The 18,035-nt window shown below is 41.6% G+C and overlaps 1 protein-coding gene across 2 annotated transcripts in view; it reads right to left on the reverse strand.

Annotated features, from left to right (window-relative positions):
* ZZEF1 (zinc finger ZZ-type and EF-hand domain containing 1) overlaps positions 1-18,035 on the reverse strand; it is a 1,404,152-nt gene that overhangs the window by 1,134,952 nt on the left and 251,165 nt on the right. For both annotated transcript variants that reach the window (XM_069226690.1, XM_069226689.1), the window contains exon 11: positions 11,637-11,785. In XM_069226690.1, the coding sequence (XP_069082791.1) occupies positions 11,637-11,785 (149 nt within the window). The remainder of the gene's footprint in view (positions 1-11,636; positions 11,786-18,035) is intronic.

An 18,035-nucleotide genomic window follows, 5' to 3' on the forward strand; every position in this document is an offset into this window, starting at 1 on the left:
AGTGTTTCGCTCAGTTGGAGGAGTGTTGCTGATTGTGGATCTGGGTGACTTGCAGATGGGGGGCAGTCGCCATCCATGTGAGTCCCCGGTTTGGGGTGTTTTGGCTTGACCATGGTGTACCCTGGTTGTGGCTCCTCCCGGACTGCGCACCGAGATTGGTTTGGGCGAGATTGGTTCACGGCGCACCTCCCCCAGCGGGGACGACCCCAGCGACCGCCGCAAGGAGGCCCGGGCATCCCCCCCTATCGCGGCTAGAAAGGCCCAGGGGAGGATCCGTGTAAGACCGCTCAACTCCTGGCTCGGGCAGCAGGATCCGACGGCCGCAGGTCCCTGGCGACTCACCCAAGGACCGGGCCCCGCGGACCCAGACTCTTCATGGTTGCCCCCATAAGGGGGAGGGGGAGCCTTCTTGCGGGGTGGTTGTCAGCAACAGGCACGGCAGGGAGCAGGATTGTTGCTACTTGGTGGGCTGTGAGCAGAGCTCCTTATTCAGGCGTCCGCTCCGGCAGCCATCTTGGCCACGCCCCCTAACTCCCAGTATCCGGTTGATATGCTTAGGATTCGACCCCAAGGCAAGGCTCCCTCCCAGGTGGGAGAAACTCGTTTTTATCACCACTGTGGTTGCCAGATCTCTCTTGTTAAGAAACTGGCGATCTGAATTTTCTCCCACCCCTCAAGAATGGCAGAGCAAAATGATGCAAGTCAGATATCAGGAAATGAGATATGCTAGCAGAATAGGAAGTGGTAAAAAGTTTTCCTCGTTCTGGGGCGAATTCTTTTTAGACAATCATGGGTAAATCTGCTCTTGGTTAAATCACCTATTGAATGAATTTGCATAGCTACCTAGTCTCGTTGTATCTGTTTGGAGCTCTCTCACTGGGAACCATTGGGGAAGTTATTCAAGACAAAGTTTGGAATTGCAATGTATTTTTCCTTTTTGTTTTCCTGGTGGATCCTAATAAAAACTCAATAAAAAGAAGTTAAAAAAAAAGTCAGCAGCTTCAAGCTTGTAATGCACCAAGCTTGTAATGCACCACATCATCTAGATAGAAAAAGCAACCACAAGATGGTTAGGAACTATTCCATATGGTATCCACAGCAGCCATGGTTACCAATATTTTCCCTTACAATGCCAAACCTTCAGATAAGAAGTACTTTTGAAATCAGCTTGTACAATGGACTTTACTGAAGGGGACATGGCTGCCAAGTGTGAAAGTGTGACAAATGAAAGAGGAACTCCATTGAGAGGCCTTGTTTTGATCAGTTTGACCTAAAGCGGCAGCTAGTGTGCAGGAGTTGCAATTGTTTGAAAAAGTGTGTTAAGTACTGCTTGGCCAAAATTAGCTTGTTGGTGTATGAATACGTCTATACAACAGTATTTGTTAAAGGTATGTGATGTAGACCTGTAGCTGCTTTACAAATATCTGCTATAGGTATGATTCCTATGAATGCCATTGAAGCACCCTTCTTTCTAGTGGAGTGTGCTCTAGGGGTGACAGGTTACTGGTGTTTTGCTTTTGCATAGTAAGTTTGAATGCATCTAACTATCCACCTAGCTATGCCTGTTTTTGATATAGGGTTTCCTTAGTGGGGTATTGAAAAAGCCACAAAAAGTTGATTAGTTTTTCTGAACTCTTTGGTTCTATCTATGTAATGCATCAGGGCTCTTTTAACATCATAGGAGTGCAGAGCCGTTTGCGCCACAATCTGGTTGGGGAAGGAAAACTGGTAGTTCAATTTTTTGGTTGATGTGGAATAGTGAAAGAACCTTTGGGAGAAATTTAGGGCTAGTTCTGAGAACAACTTTATCTTTGTGAATCTGGAAGAATGGTTCTTCCAATGTTAAAGTCTGGAGCTCACTGACACTGAGCTCTAAGGGAAGTGATGGCCACAAGAAAAGCTAATCTCCATGAGAGAAATTGTAAGGGGCATGCATTAAGTGGTTTTAAAGGGTGACCCATGAGCCTTGCGAGAACAATGTTAAGCTTTCATCTGTTTTGAAGATATGCAGCTATAGTTGCTAAATGAAGTCTAAGAGACTTTTATGCTAAATTTGCTTTTTGTAAATGCAGTGGATAACAGATGGCTTGAGAGGATCTATGTTTTTTATTTGGCAATAGCAGACAAAGTGTTTCCACTTAACATTGTCTTGTTGTAGGTCTACACGCCTCTTTAAGAATATCCATATACTCTTGGGGTAATTGTAAGTATCCAAATTTAATGACCTCAGGAGCGATATTGTTAGGTTGAGTGAATTGGGGTCTTGATTTTGTGTTAGAAGGTCGGGCCTGTTGGGGAGCTTTTGGTGTGGACTAGTGAGAGTTTCTGAAGTGTTGTAAGCCATGGCTGTCACGCCCCTGTGGGTGCTACAAGAATCATGAAGGAGGAAGACTGTCTGAGTTTCTGAAGTAGAAACGGAACGTGTGGGAGAGGCGGAAAGGCGTAAGCAAATATCCCTGGCCAGCTCATCCAGCTTTGGACTGAGGGTACCTGGATGCAAAGTCTTGTCATTTTGTGTTTTGAGTTGTGGCAAAGAGGTCTGTTCGAGGTGTCCCCCATTTTTGGAAGTACTGATGAAGGACTTGAGGGAGGAGTTCCCATTCGTGGACTTGTTGCTGCATCCTGCTGAGCAGTCTGCAAACTGATTGTCCGTTCCTGGGAAATACCACGCTTCTTTGTGAATATGGTGATGAATTGCCCATTTTCATATCAGTTGTGCCAAATGGGACAGCTGGAATGAACGTGTCCCCCCCCCCCCACCTTATTTGTGAAGATAGTACACAGCAGTCATGTTGTCTGTCCATACTAGCACTACTTTGTGCTGCAAGTGTGGAAGCAAAGTCCTTCATTGCTAGGAAGACTGCTTGAAGCTCCAAGTGGTTGATGTGTAAGGACTGGTGAGTAATATCCTAAAGACCTTGCACTGTGAGGTTATGGAGATGAGCTCCCCAACCTGTGTGTGATGTATCTGTGGTGAGAATGACCTGAGGTACAGGGTCTAGTAAGGACTGCCCTTTCATAAGGTTGGTAGTGTTCAACCATTGCAGAGAGTGAGGAATGTGGTGGTCCAACAACACTAGATCCTTCAATTGACCCTGTGCCTGAGACCACTATTAGAGAGACATTGCTGAAGGGGACGCATCTGAAGTCTGGTATGAGTTACGATGGCTATACAGGATGCCATCATGCCTAGGAAGCGCACAAATGTTTTAATTGTGTATGAATGGTTCTTTGTTAGTTGAGAGATTGAGTGAAAGGCTTGCACCCATGCTGAGCTGGGAAACGCTGGGCCCAATTGTGTCTTGAGAACCGCCCCCAGATAAGGTTGTATCTGGAGAGGTTAAAGATGTGATTTGAGGTAATTGATTGTGAATCCTAGAGTGTGTAGGAGATTGATTGTGAGCTGAGTCTGCTGGTGATACTGTTGAAGCATGCTGGCTTTGATAAGCCAGTCGTCCAAGTAAGGGAAGACATGAATGTGTTGGCTCCTGAGGTGTGCGCCACCCACTGCAAGACATTTGGTGAATACTCTGGGAGCGGTTGTGACCCCAAAAGGTAAAACCTTAGACTGATAATGTTTTCTTGCAACTACAAGTCTGAGGTATTTGCGGTGTGCTGGATAAATAGGAATGTGAAAATATCCATCCTTTAGATCTAACGCTGTTATAAAACCGCCTTGTTGAAGAAGGGGGATGACACCTTAAAGAGTGACCATATGGAAATGCTCTGACAGAATGTATGGGTTTAAGGGTTTGAGATGCAGAATTGGTCTGAGAGATCGTCTTTTTTCGGAATATGAAAGTAGAGGGAATATACTCCCATGCCTTGATGCTTTAATGACAGTGGCTCTATGGCCTCTTTGAGGAGAAGAGACTACACTTCCTCTTTGAGAAATGTGAGATGATCTTGTGAGAGTTTGTAACTGCGAGGGGGAATGTTTGGGGGAGTGGAAATGAGCTCCGGACAGTAACCATTTTGGATAATGGAAAGAACCCATTGGTCGTGGTGGTGTCTGACCATTGTTGGTAAAAGAGTTGAATTATTCCGCCTTCTGGAGTGATGTGTGGTATTGGAAGCTGGAGAGAGTCATTGTTTAGCAGAAGAGGTGGAGTCTTTAGAGGTTGATGGCTTGCCTCTGCCTTTATTGTTGTGTCCTCTGTAGGAACCTTTATAAAATCCTCATGTGTAAGATTGAGAGGATGTTTTGGCCTGTGTGGAAGACCGGTCCATAAAGGGTGACCTAAACCCTCTAGGGAAGCCTGGGCATCGAAAAGTGCCAAACTGTGCTTTGGCTTAGAGGGCCCCCATTGCTTTAGCAGGTTCATTATCTTTTTTTTTTTTTTTCTTTCCAGCTTTTCTAAGTTGTGTCTACTTGTGGGCCAATGAGGTGCTCCTTATCAAAGGGCATGTTTAAGACTGCCTGCTGAATCTCTGGCTTAAACCCAGAGCCAAGCATGGGGTCTAATAATTATGCTGGTATTAAGGTTGAGTGCAGCTGTATCAGCAGCATCTAAGGCACACATGATGGAATTGCCCTTCTGCTACAATTTCAGCCCCCCTTTTTTTGATGCTCTTGAGGGAGGTACTGAATAGTGTGCTAGTAGAGCCTGTGCGTTTGCAATGCGCCTTTTACCTGCTGCATCTAATTTTTTACTTTCTTATCAGGAGGGGGGGTGTCTCCTGTAGATTGGCTATTGGCCCTTTTGCATGCTATTGACGCAACAACCGAATCTGGAGGAATTTGTGCCTTTATAGATAGAGGATCTGTGGGTACAGCCTTATATTTTTTTTTATCCACTCATGGAGTGATAATATAATGATAATACATGCTCAAACTGGCTCCTTAAAGATCTCATCAGCATGCCAGGGAGCATTGGCAGGAATTGACTTTCTTTATGTGTTGCTGCAAGGGTGTCAAATAAAAAATCTTCCTCAATAGGATCTGCGTGCATTGTCACATTATGAAATGCGGCTGCCCTAGCTATGACTTGCTAATAGGAGGTGGAATCCTCAGGTGGTGATGGTCTAGCTGGGTAGAGTTCTGGATCATTAGGTGTAATAGGATATGGATCATATGTATTCTAGGAATCTGGGTCATCTAGTGCATCTCCTAAATCCTGTGTCTCTTGTGGGGTGAACTTGGTGGTGTAAACCCTGTGTTTGTTGGAGGTGATGGAGCTGGAGAAAGAGGTTTGACAGGATGGAGGAGAAGGCTGAGGAAAAGATGGTGTCTTGCTTGGTAGAATATGTTTGGAGGTGGAGAGGTATCAAGTGCCTCCTGGAAAGTCAATTTTCTTTTTATAGGGACAGGGGGTGATGCTAAAATGTGACCTGTTTCTTCTTGAATATGAAGTTGGTTTGGTCCAACGTCCACGACTTCTAAAATTGGCTCCAGCGGTGAAGGGCTGGTAGAAGACTGTCCAGAAGCTGCTGGAGTGGAAACAGTCTTTTAAAAAAAAATCTGCTCCAAAGTTATTGGTCGGTGCAGAGGTGTCGGCAGTAGAGGGCAGTTTCGAGTCGACTGGCTCTTGTGTCGCGAAGCGTCTTTTTAGACCCAAGCGATCGTCAGGCGTCACAGGTTTGCTCGTTGTGGTCAGAGGAGAAACCCAAATTACACACCTTGTGTTGATCAGTGTGTGGGAACTTTGAATGACAGAGGGTAAAATCAAAACGGAGTTCGTTCCATCAGGTCTGCAGCATAGCAAAGTGCATTATGTGAGATGTAGGCATGAAGAGCGGTGCGAACGTCCCGAAGGGTGGAGAGTCGGTTCCGAGAGTAAAAGTTGAACCAGGGTTACCATATGAGAAACAAATGCGATTGAAAACAATATCATTGCTGAAAGGGAGACAGAGAGAAACTGGTTTAGCACTGTAGGGAGCCGAGATCTCGGGGCGAGAGGAACACATGTTCGAACCCAACGGCAGAGAGAAAACAATGCAACAAAGGACTCGATGCCCATGCACCCTATTACTGAGAGGAGGAGTCACTTGATCTAGTGACTTGAAAAGATTCTTTGAAGAAAAACAAGTTGTACCACTCCAAGCCCAACACTAGATGGTGAGATTATGCAGAGCATGTGTACCTACAGCTACACATGCCATCAAACATCTATTTTGTTTTGACACACTATCAAGATGGGGTGGTAGGGAAGGTATTTCAATTGACTTTACTGGTGGACACCTGTACCACCAAACTCTCTAGTTTTGTACGTTGTGTTAGAAAGACTGGGTCACCCATTGTAGAATGATGGTGATGAGCAACCTGCCTATTAACAGTTGGACCCAAACACTGTTCCACCCAAGTGCCCAAAGAGTTTCGGGAAAGGTTCTTCACTGGCTCAGAAGAAAATTGGAAGCGAGACTGGGAGACATGCTAACCCACCTGCACTCTCACTGGTGTATGAAAGTGGCAGTAAGGGAATGATTGCCTCTGATTTCTTATGCTTTTTCCTGGGCCTACCCAAAAACGTTGATTGAGACAATGATCTGCAGTGGTAATGAATTTAGGAGCGGTGGCGAGGGGCCCTTTCTTTCAACATCTGTCAGTTGTGGTGTGAAGCCTCCTTAAGTTTGGCAACTTAACGTTTGGCCTTGTGGTCCCATATTGTATTCTGATTTATCTGGGAGCAGACATCCCAGTTACTGAAGCCATGCTCCGACCCCTAGCACCAAACGCACACTTAGCAAGGGTTTGTCTCATACATATGTTTCTGACAGTTCCTAAACTGTCTGAACCCTGTCATCATAGGGGTGTCATTTATTTTTGTACTCCAATACATATGTTGATGAAAATTGGTCTTGAAGACTAAGGGGAAGCTCCAGATTGGAGTCAGAAGGTACAGAAAAAATGAACTAACATTAGCGCACATGGGTGGCACTTATATGCAAATCCACTCGTCCCTTCCAGGTGGAATGGCCTCGACATAAATCCATACGCCACAGGAGTACTGCTATAAAGTTTCTAGATCCAATTTGATGCCTGGAGGAATATTCAATGGGATGTAATGCACTTGTAATATGGCAAACAGGATATCCATTACATAGGAACAAAGTAATCCAATCTCTAAATCATGCCTTAACTATGAAATCAGAACTACTCTCAGTGGTAACATACGTGGATAAGTCGTAGTAATAACTATATAGGAAAGCGAGTAAGTGATCATGAAGCACTCCGTGCATGTGGTACCGACTATGTCGAAGTGATAACTCTGTCTTCTTGGTGGTGGTTTTGGGGGCTATCATTTACATTTTGGCAGGTGGAGGTGAAGTCTGTCAGGGCAACAAAGTGAATTACTCTCTGTCCACCAAGTTTAGAAATATCTGTGAGACCGGCAGTCATTTCTTAAGCATTGAAAGGAACTGTGACAGCGGTTCCTAGAAATGCTTCAAGTTTGATACGGCTCAGTCAACACTACTTAGCCATTCTTCAACATTAGTGAGATTTTCTTTGTGAAAACAAAAATGCCCTCCTCGCCATCGCAGTTATGTCCCACGGCGAGGAAAGCATTAGACAGTTTTCAATGCCCCTTACACAGGCCATCAGAGGGGTGTAACCATAGTGGAGATGGAGTAATATGCTGGCAATTTAATCAGGCGGACAGACCATTATGTTGGTGGTAAGGATACTCCGTCGCTGTTGCAACAGAGTATCCTTATTGCCATCATATCAATCAGCCCCTTAATCAGGTCTTAGCAAAATGGAATGCAAATTGAGACTGCTCTTGCAGATACTGATGCTGGAGTGGAGAGGAGAGTTCAAGCCAATGAAAGCAGAGGTTTTGTTTTGTAGTTGAAATTATTCCCAAAGTTTAGGGCAGAGGAGAAAAAATGAATTCGGTGCGAACTATACAGCATAGAAACATAGCATTCAGCATCACATGCCCATCAGGTTCAGTTCTCTAGTGAGAAAGCCAGCCTGTCTCTGAGACATAAGCACAGAGTCAGACTGGTAGGCAGAAGATAATTTTGGTATCATGCATACAGTCGAAGGGGAAACTAAACTAAAAGAAACAGTCCTCTGTAAGAGGAAACAAAGTCCAAGACTAAGGTACTGGAAGATCCCTAGGAGCAATGAGATGGGGAAAAAGTGTTAAGAGTAGTCACAAGTAACAGAAATGGTAAGAAAGGTAAACAAGCCAGGCATGTGCAATGCCATCGGTCTCAGTCTGGCAGGCTAGTGAGGCATACATCATTATGAACTAAATGAAACGCTTTTAAGACCCTAATTCTCTCATGTTACTCTCATGGCAACATCTTGCATTTGTAGTTTTCCAGTTGAGGATGTTATCATGGAAACTACCTAAACACGGTATTAACTGGATTTGCAGTTAAATATAATTCCATTTACATAAGCTGTTTGGTGGGGGGGGGTGCAGGGTGTGGGTGTGATAGTTTGTGCACAATTTGGCATCACATAACACAAGACTGATGTCTTAGACATGGGTCAAGGTTTCAAATTGGAATTTCAAGGCACCCTAACACAACCTTGTGTTTTCAGTCAATTAAAAAATGTTTTTTCAAGAGCACAGATTCATAGACACCGAAGTACAAGAACTTTTTTTTAACAAACAGCCTACAACACTATCTACACCACATCCACAACGGTACTGCAGCAACATTTTTGCAGGTGGGTATTGAGCCTCAAACAATTTAACTACTGGATTCTGTACAGGCATTTCAATATGAAGGGTATCCATATTGTGATAGACCTGATGAAAGAAAGCTACTGGATGTTCCTTCTGGACTTTAAGAACTCACATTACTTTTCCCTTCACATGTGCTTCCTACAATTCTAATGGTAAGAACACAGGCACAAATTGTTTGTACTGCCTTTTGGCCTTTCCTCAGCCCCTTGGTGCTTCACCAAGGTCATAAGGCTAGTGATAGAATGGTTGTGAACAAAGGGAGTGCACATGATAGGATAACTGAACGCTATGGAGAAGAATCATGTGTTGAGTCTTCTAGCAAGGATGATCCACCTTTTGAAAGAGTTAGGTTTTGTAATAAATGAGACAAAGTCAATTTTCACTTGAACACAGTCAATAGAGTTTCTGAGGTTCCAAGTGAGTTTGGTCATGGCTCAATAGCAACTACACAAACAAAAGATGAGGGATAACAAGAAAGAACTGAAGGTAGCCTTGAGCAGACAAATAGTGTCCCTCAGAGAATTAGCGTGCATCGTTAGGATTTTGGCATTGTCTATTCAGGTGATATTCTTGGACCCGCTGCATAACTGGGCCCTTCAATGGTCGAAAGTTCAACATGTAAAGAAAGTGCTTGCATACAAAAAGCAGGTAATGCTATCAGAAGAAGCTAGAGCAGAGTTAGCATGGCGGACAGAATACACAGAAGCCTGGAACTGCAAAGCAATCTTCAGTTTTCAGCCAAAGTAGTTACAGAAGTAGACACCAGCAGATGGAGCTGGGAAGCAAGATGTAGAGTACATGAGGTAACTGCTCGAATGCAGAACTAGCCCTGCACATGAACTACTTGGAACTGCTAGCAGGTTCCTTTGCCGTAAGAAGGTTGTCCCTCCAAAGGCCAATTGTTCTATTCTATTGAAGATGGACATCATCTTCTCAGCAAGATACATCAATAACACAGGGCACACGGCTGCAAAGATAGGCAATGATTTTTGGCATTTTTGCATACGACTCAAGTTATCATTGATGGCGGAGTACATTTTGGGTGGAAGAATGAATTAGTGGACCTTCTGCATCAGACACGCATCAGATATGGGGTGTATGCAAGACAGAACTTTTGACATTATGGCTGAATACATACCTGACACAGTTTTTTTAGATGGAGACCAGATACGTTAGCAAAAGCGACCAATGCATTTCTTTAAGTTTTGAGTGGAGAACTCCAGTACAAGTTTTCTGATTTTGACATGAATCCTCGAGTTGCATCTCAAGTGAGAAGGCAGGAGGCAGATCGCATTCTAGTCACCCTGATGTGCAAAGTGCAATGTTGTTCCCTAGTCTACTGAAGAAGTCTTGGCTACGACTATAGATGTTGCCAGTGTTTTCAGAGCCCTTTTGGGATCCAGCATGGTATCAACTCAGTTCGTTGAGATCAAGTCAGCTGGTACTGATGGCTTGGAAAATATAAGGCAATGTTGTCAAGTGCCAGGAATTTTGCAACAAACAGTATTTTTCATTACACAACTGAGGACCGCTTCCATGCATAAACAATTTTATGCTTCCTGGAAGGGGTGTTGATACTGTGGGGGCAGATGTGCACATCATAGCCAATTTCGCATCACAGTTAGCAGTAGACAGCCTGGCATATAGATTGTCAAATTATTTTAGGTCGGCCGTTTCTGTAGGACATGATCAGATAGATAGAAAGCCGGTGGGAGAGCATCTCCTGGTATGTAAACTGATGTAGGGAATTAGAATGAGTAAGCCTCCTACTCCACAGTACAATGTATTGTGGAATGTCACTATATTGTTAAGATTTATAGAAAGATGGGCGTATAACGCAGACCTGTCTAGAAAGCGACAGGTTGCTTTGTTTGATATCTTACATAAGAGTGCCAGCTGCCCACGAGTTAGACTTATCAGAGGATATATTCCATAAGAAGTTTCTTTTCAGGTTTCTAAAAGGAAAAATACTTTTTCCAAATCTGTCTCGTATCCAAGTTTTCTTGATAATCCTAAACCGTGTGTTGGCAGATGTTTGAAAGGATATGAAGACTGCACTAGAGAGTGGTGCACCGATTATAACGGCCAACTGTTGATTACATTACAAAAAACATTTAGACCAGAGACATCAGCTACACTTTCCAGGTGGGTTAAATGTATTAGCGCACAGGGAGTCATTAATGTTAGTATATTTGGTGCTTGTTCGGTTGGAGGAGCCACAGCATCTATGACATTCTTGAAGGGCTCTAGGCTTGAAGATATCAAGAGAGCAGCAGATTGGTCCTTAGACACTATGTTTAAAACGTTTTATTACAAGCCTATATTGAATTGGATTTAATGGTGATGTCTAAGCCACATAATCGAAGCCTCTAGTAGTGCCACAGAATAAAAAAAAAAGTCTAGCTAATGCATCAATAACTTTTCAATTCCATTAATGACAAGGAAGCCCGTACAATTCAACCCTAAGTAATTTTTTATTTAAACAAGGTAATGTGTAAGGAATATCAAGATCATTACGATAGTGATGGTTCAGTTTAAATTACAGATTTTTTTTTTTTCCGGATCAGGACAGACACATGAATAAAGAAGATAAAGGGCAGTTCCTTCACTTTAGGGCTTGATGTGGAGTCAAGGATGTTATTCCAATGGACAAGGATTAAGCGCTTTTCAAGTTTAAATAGAGTTGAACGTTTTACTGAGATTATTTATTTATTAGAGACTTGCAAAAAAAGGGGAAACACAAATTGGTTGCTAGATATTGAAGATCAAAATCCTCAAGGACTGGTGGACCAACTCATGCGATGTTATAAGTGTTCATGGGATATGCAGTTCATGATGTTTAACTCTGGGATTGATTACTGTTTTTATGCCAGTAGAGAGAAGCATAATACTCACCTCAGTGTCCTTAATAGAATAGAACATTATTGATGCAATAGCTAAAAAGTATTTCACGTACAGGCAAAGAAAGAAAAAAGGTCATAAAACGAATACCTGCTTTTCACAAATTGCTTAAATTCTTTCATCTTCCATGTGTCGTATTTCTCAAATCTTTTGAAGTGTTCTTCTGCATGAAATTTACCCTCAGAAGAATTAAATGCAAACACCAAGCCACATCTGGGTCCAATGGCACCTTTTCGAACCTTCAAGGAAAATCCATGTGTTAATGCAATGCAAGAAAAAAGGAATTAGAATGCAAGATCATATAGCATTGCAATTTGGTATCCTTTTCCAAACTCCTCAACATACCAAACATTTAAAGCAATACTACATTCATCATAAGACGTGTGTTTAATTTTGTGAACTGCATGAATTAGCCATTCAGAATCCTTTGCTTATTTTATTATGTGTAAAACTGAAGCAAATGCCATTGCAAATGGCTTTAAGATTCAAACAAATACTACGGACAATGAAACAATACAAACTGAGTAAGAACATACACGTAAAACCATAAATTGCTAACAAGATGACTAGAACAATCTAATCAATGGAACCGGGTTTTGAATTGTAGGCATCACTGAGAAAAAGCAAATGTTTCAAGTGCTGTTTAAATCCAAACAAAACAATCCAAAGATATGCAAAACTTCACCTACATATCACGTGTGTCACGAAAGGAACAGTTTGGGATCAGCACTAATACGTTAACCCTTCATCAGGGAGCCAAGTGGATTAAGCGCAGATGAGAAAGAAACAGACCCAAAATCGTTTTCAAAGGCAGAAAAAGGACTCAAACCTTCATCTAAAACCACTACTTAAAGTCATATAGATCCTGATCAAAAGGGGAGAGCATTACTTTTTCTGTTTACACAAAGTATGTCTAATGCTTCTGGTCTGCACTTCCTAAAGAGAACCTAGATATTTTGTCAAATGTTATGGTACTGAGATCCACTACTGCATGGAATGCAGGATTATAACCTGAATTAGGAGCCATAAATGGTTCTTCATCCAATAAATGGACATATATTCTTTTTTGTTATGCAGAGACATGCAGGATGTTAGTTATGTGATCCTGCAACCGCTAGGTACTCTGCAGAATATGAAATTACAGCACAGCAAATTTTGCCATCTACTGCATAATTTGGAGATTTCAACAGATTGTTTCTAGCACAAAAGGGTCAAACATTACTGAAAAACACCACACTTAGGACAACTAGTAATATTTAACTGGTAATATTTCAGTTGCTGGCTCGTATACCCATTTATTCATGTGCTAAACTATACAGCAAGAGTAGGTGCTGCATAATTGCCTTTTCTTGTCATAATCTGGTCTTCTATTGCCAAATAACTCCAGTGGCTATGTATTAGCTCAGTGGTTCTCAACCTTTTGAGTTCAGTGGGCGCCCACTTTATGATTACTAGAACCCGGGGACCTCCACTGAATTGTTATTGGAATACAGGAATCACCCCTGCAACTGACTCATTACTGGAACCTGGGGACCCCAGCTTAAACACTGTTGATGATTTGAACCGCAAAACAATATACAAAAAATAAATAAATACAGAAACAAGCACTGATCAAACAAATACACAAATGATAGCACACTTTACTTAATTTGCAAACAACTATAAATGAAAAAATAAAAATGTTAGTAGGAAGAGTAGAGCTTTTCCAAATTCTATTGAAGCTACACATTATCCATTCTATATTCTGTTTGCTGCACCTGCACTGCTCCCACAAATGAACCTGAGGATACTAGTTTAATTTTTAGCCACCACTTTCACATTCCTTGACATTTACAGTACGTACTGGCAGACAGTGTAGTTAGTAAAGCCATCTTGCTCGTTAAACAAGCTCTTACATAATTGTATTACGGCTTTAGGACCAAATGGTGGGGTCTGAAAATCAGCATGTAAGTTAGCATCAGCAATTTTAGTATTAGTGAAGGGAAATGAGACTAATATTTGTACATACTTCAGACATTACGAGAACATGTGTCCAATCAACAAACTGCAATCTAAAATTATCCTTTTTGTACAATAATTTCTGTTTTGTACAGTAAATTGAATCTGTCCTTTCTCACCAGTTGATTAGTAACTTAGGGCCTGATGTACTAATCCTTGTTTGAAAAGCAACATATGCGAATTGCACACCAACTGATTGCTGTACAGGAATCCACTAGCAATGTGATATATGTACAGAGAGATTGCAGTGCAAACTGCCCGTGTACAAAGGGTCACAGAAGTGCCTGCCTTATCAATATTCATTTGGCAGTTCACTATTTCCACCTTGCCCTCGTTCAAAGCTGCCTAAGATAATTCACAATAAGGACAGGTTTCTGTGTGGGAATAAGTTGCCACCCCACCTTGGGTGTAGGTATCAGGCCAACTGTTTGTGACTGCGGTTCTGGTCCCACGTTAGTCATCCCGCCTTGCAATTAGGAAGGGACATCCCTTCTAACTGTTATTCGGAATGAGTTTCAGAACTCCGTTTTCAAGACAGAAATATAATCCCTCTAGTTAGCATCATCTGCTCTCCCAACATCAATGTCCTCTCCTACAATGATGACACACAGCTCATTCTCTCCCTCACGCAAAAGATGCCTGGTGCCCAGCTCAAGTTTAAGGCTTGCATGACTAACCGTCTGAAGCTGAACTCCAACAAGATCGAAAACATGATCTTCAGAAAGAGCATTTCACCGTAGGACTCCATTTGGTGGCCAATGGACCTAGGACTGACACTTACCCCACCACTCATACCAATAATCTCACCATCCTCATCAACAGCAAACTCGAAATGAAAGCTGTCACTGGTTCATTCTTCCATATGATGAAGTTGCTGAGGAAGACTTCCAAATGACTCCCAATACGCACCTGGAAAAACAGCATGCACGCCGCTCCACAAGTAAGCAGGATTAGAAGAACACCCTCTATGCCGCAATCAACAAAAAACTCACCCAAAGGCTGCAGAGCACTGAGAACTCTGCAGCAAGAATCACTCTCATCCTCCCACACTGCACTCACATCATACCATAACTGAAAGAGCTCCACCGGCTCCCCATACACAAACAAGCACAATTCAAACTCCTCATTGAGGCTTTCAAGGCACTACATAACACTGGCCCAGTGTACCTCAACAATGGCATTTACTTTTACAAACTGTCCAGACACCTCTGCTTATCTGGACTCTTGCTTGCACAGATCCCAAGCATACGAAAACCAGATCCAGCAGTCGGGCTTTCTCCGACATTGATCCTCAAGGTTGGAATGACCTGCAGCTATACATAAGAGCCTCCTACTCGCTTCTTGAATTTCACAAGAAGTTGAATACCTGGCTTTTTTAGTAGTACCAGTAGGCCATAAATTTGGCTAGACCTGTACTTGCTGAGAGCCAGGATACCTTACGGGTTGATAGTATGCTATACAAATATGCATAATATAACAACAGACACTTTTCTGATTTGCCAAAGGTGTTTTTATAACACACCTTTGCTGTTGCAAACATAGTGATTTTGTCAAACTCAGGGTTTGCAATGGCAAGCTTGTTTTGTACACCATGGCATATTAAAAACCATAACTATCTAACATGGATCCCTTGTCATAAACAAAATATAAATATCTATTTGCTTATTATTTAAATCTGGTAAGTTTTTATGCTCTTTTAAAGCGGTCAGTCTCCCATATTTCATTTTGACCACCAGTATTCTGTTCCTAATGAAACGTGTGTGAAAGAACACAGGAGCAAACTGTTCATCAAGGTGGACAGCAGTACATAATACACCATCCAACTAGGTATCATTTGTACTAATAAATTATAAATGGGGAATAGTTAGCACATGCCTATCGAAAACCAGAAAGTCTGTCAAAAAAGAAGACAATAGTTGTTGGAATTAGACAACATAAGCATAATTTTTTTTATAAATTTTCTTAATACAGAGTTGACCGTCAAACATAGGGTATAGCCATGAAAAACATGGAAATCTAGTGCTCAAAAGTAACCCCCTGGTGCAAGTGATAACAAAAACATAAAGTCCGATTAGGATGATCAAAAGGGACAAAATGTACAAAGAGTAATAAGGAATCAACCAAGAATATTCAAGAAATGACATCCAAGTAATAATCTTTTATGCTCGGCATACAAGCCTGTTAATTCAGAAACTGTCTTTATGCCTGTGGACGTCGCTGTTGTTTCGACCACACCATTAGTCATGGGTCTGACATCAGGCTAGAAGCAGTAGTAGAACACTAAGTAGGTCCTATGTCACTATTATATCAGATGGAAAATAGGTTGCAGGACTATAGGGGAGCAAAACTCCACATATATAAACAGAGAATAAAGGTATGATTTCCAGAATGCAGCTAGTTACAGGACCAGATTCAATGTCATAGTAGAGTAAGTGATGCTTGGTGTGAGCGTATGGTCACAGGTTAAAAACAGAGCCCAAAAGTCTAACAGTAGCCCAGCTGGATTTTGGCACACAAAGGTCCGCAATGAAGTCAAAAGCACAAGAAATGTGGGGCAAGTAACAACAAAGAAGAGGATCATATGGGTGCCTCCTTGGGAAGGAGCAGGAAACAAAGCCAGGAAAAACCTGGCGCTAAGACGTGGAATCAGCGTGAGCACAGGGGAGACTGGGGTCAGAGGAAGGTGGCTGTGCAGACGAAATCACAAATGGAGGGGTCAGAGTGAACCTGGCACGATGGTACAAAAGTCAGCATACGTTCAAAACCACTGCTGAGTTAAGCACAGTGAAACTGGAATACAACTTTTGAGAGACTAGTAGCATCCACTGTAACAAATATAATGTGTTTTGGAAAAATAATCAAAGACAACTGTTGAAAGAGCCTCATAATTTATTATACCTAGATGATATACAAGTCAAAGGAAATGAAAAATAATTTCCAAGTAATTTGGTTTGTGGAAACGTTTCCATAAGTTCAAATGTCTCTTTGGCAAGGATTACATTTAGATCCACTTCAGGAGTTCAATTTTCAGAGATGAATGAAAATGTCTTAGATTTGCATAGTGCCTCTAGATTAAAGGACTGCCAAAGGAAAGTATTCCCAAAGGTTATACAAGTAAATCCCAATGGGTGGCATATAACTTGCATGATAATGTGCAAATGAACAGGAATGCCTGAATGCAGTAGTAGAAACATAACAGTTAAGGACTTAGGAGGGTTGACAGACTATTTCAAAGCTCAATGATAGAATTGAAGCCACTAAGTAGGATACTCCCAATTACCGCATTGTTGTAGCTAATACGGGGTTCAAAAAATACAGACACATCTTCCCAAAATAGCTTAATGAAAAACCTAAACCAAGCCTATATAAGATACAACAATGAGGTAATTGGGAGTTGTTTACCGATGGCCTATCTGCTGAAAAGGAAATATTATAGAAACAGAAAAGCTTATAAGCTGTCACAAGACATGACTCCACTTGTGAAGTGTTTAATAAATGTAACTGTCTATTGATTAGTGTTAAAAAAATGTGCAAGTCATCAGGTTCACAATAACTATGAGTGAAAGGTTGCCATCCAGAGGCCATTCAACAACTCTATAGTCATTACAGAAGACAGGAGCATGTGCCCCACTTTATACTGATAAAAACACTGCAACAGGGTTGTCACAACAACCTACCCTTGGATAGATGCAACAAATATTTTAAGTTCAAAGAATATTGTTTAAAAAGGTTCTTGTATTCTGACCAGAGGCTGTAATGTTGTGCACAATTCACCAGTGAGGGAAATATAAAGGATGCATTCTAAAGATGTACGCAAGAAGATGATCATTTGGAGGTCACCAAGACAAAAAGAATACTTAAAAAGTTGTTGACGATTTTAATAAAACAATTAAAAGGTTTGAGATGTAGGATCAAAAAGGTCTGAGTCTTCATAAGACTAAGTTTAATGTCTTAAAACTAAACAAAGCAAGAATTCAAGTTAAAACCACGAGGGTTTACTCAGAATTAAATCAGTTACAGAAGGTGTGCATAGAAAAGGAAGTAGTTATTGTGACATTTATTAAATGCAGAAATGCAATAGACAGCTCAGCTAATGAATAGTTCCTAGATAAGAGTTGACCAAAGGAGCCACAATGTTACAAAGACATAAACATCCTGAACATGGCTACCTTGTGAGGAAGACACTAATACAATTCATTAAAACAGTAAACAACACCACAAACGAAGTTTCTATTTTGCTGATTAAATGAAATGGAAAAGTACACAAAGAAACACAAGCGTGTGGAGAATGGTTGTTCAAATAAAATAAAAGTGCACTTTCCTTCTGCAAATCTGAAGTGATGTTAGTGGAAGCTGGTTAAGGCCTAATCAGACTAACTGAAACACATCTAAATTAAGCATTATTATCTTATTAAAATGATTCTACGAGTATGAAGAATCAAGGTCCGTGTGTGGATCGAATGCTGCTTTACACTTAGAAGGAAAGACAAC

This window comes from Pleurodeles waltl, chromosome 3_2, assembly GCF_031143425.1.
Source record: "Pleurodeles waltl isolate 20211129_DDA chromosome 3_2, aPleWal1.hap1.20221129, whole genome shotgun sequence".
Classification (NCBI taxonomy): Eukaryota; Metazoa; Chordata; class Amphibia; order Caudata; family Salamandridae; genus Pleurodeles; species Pleurodeles waltl.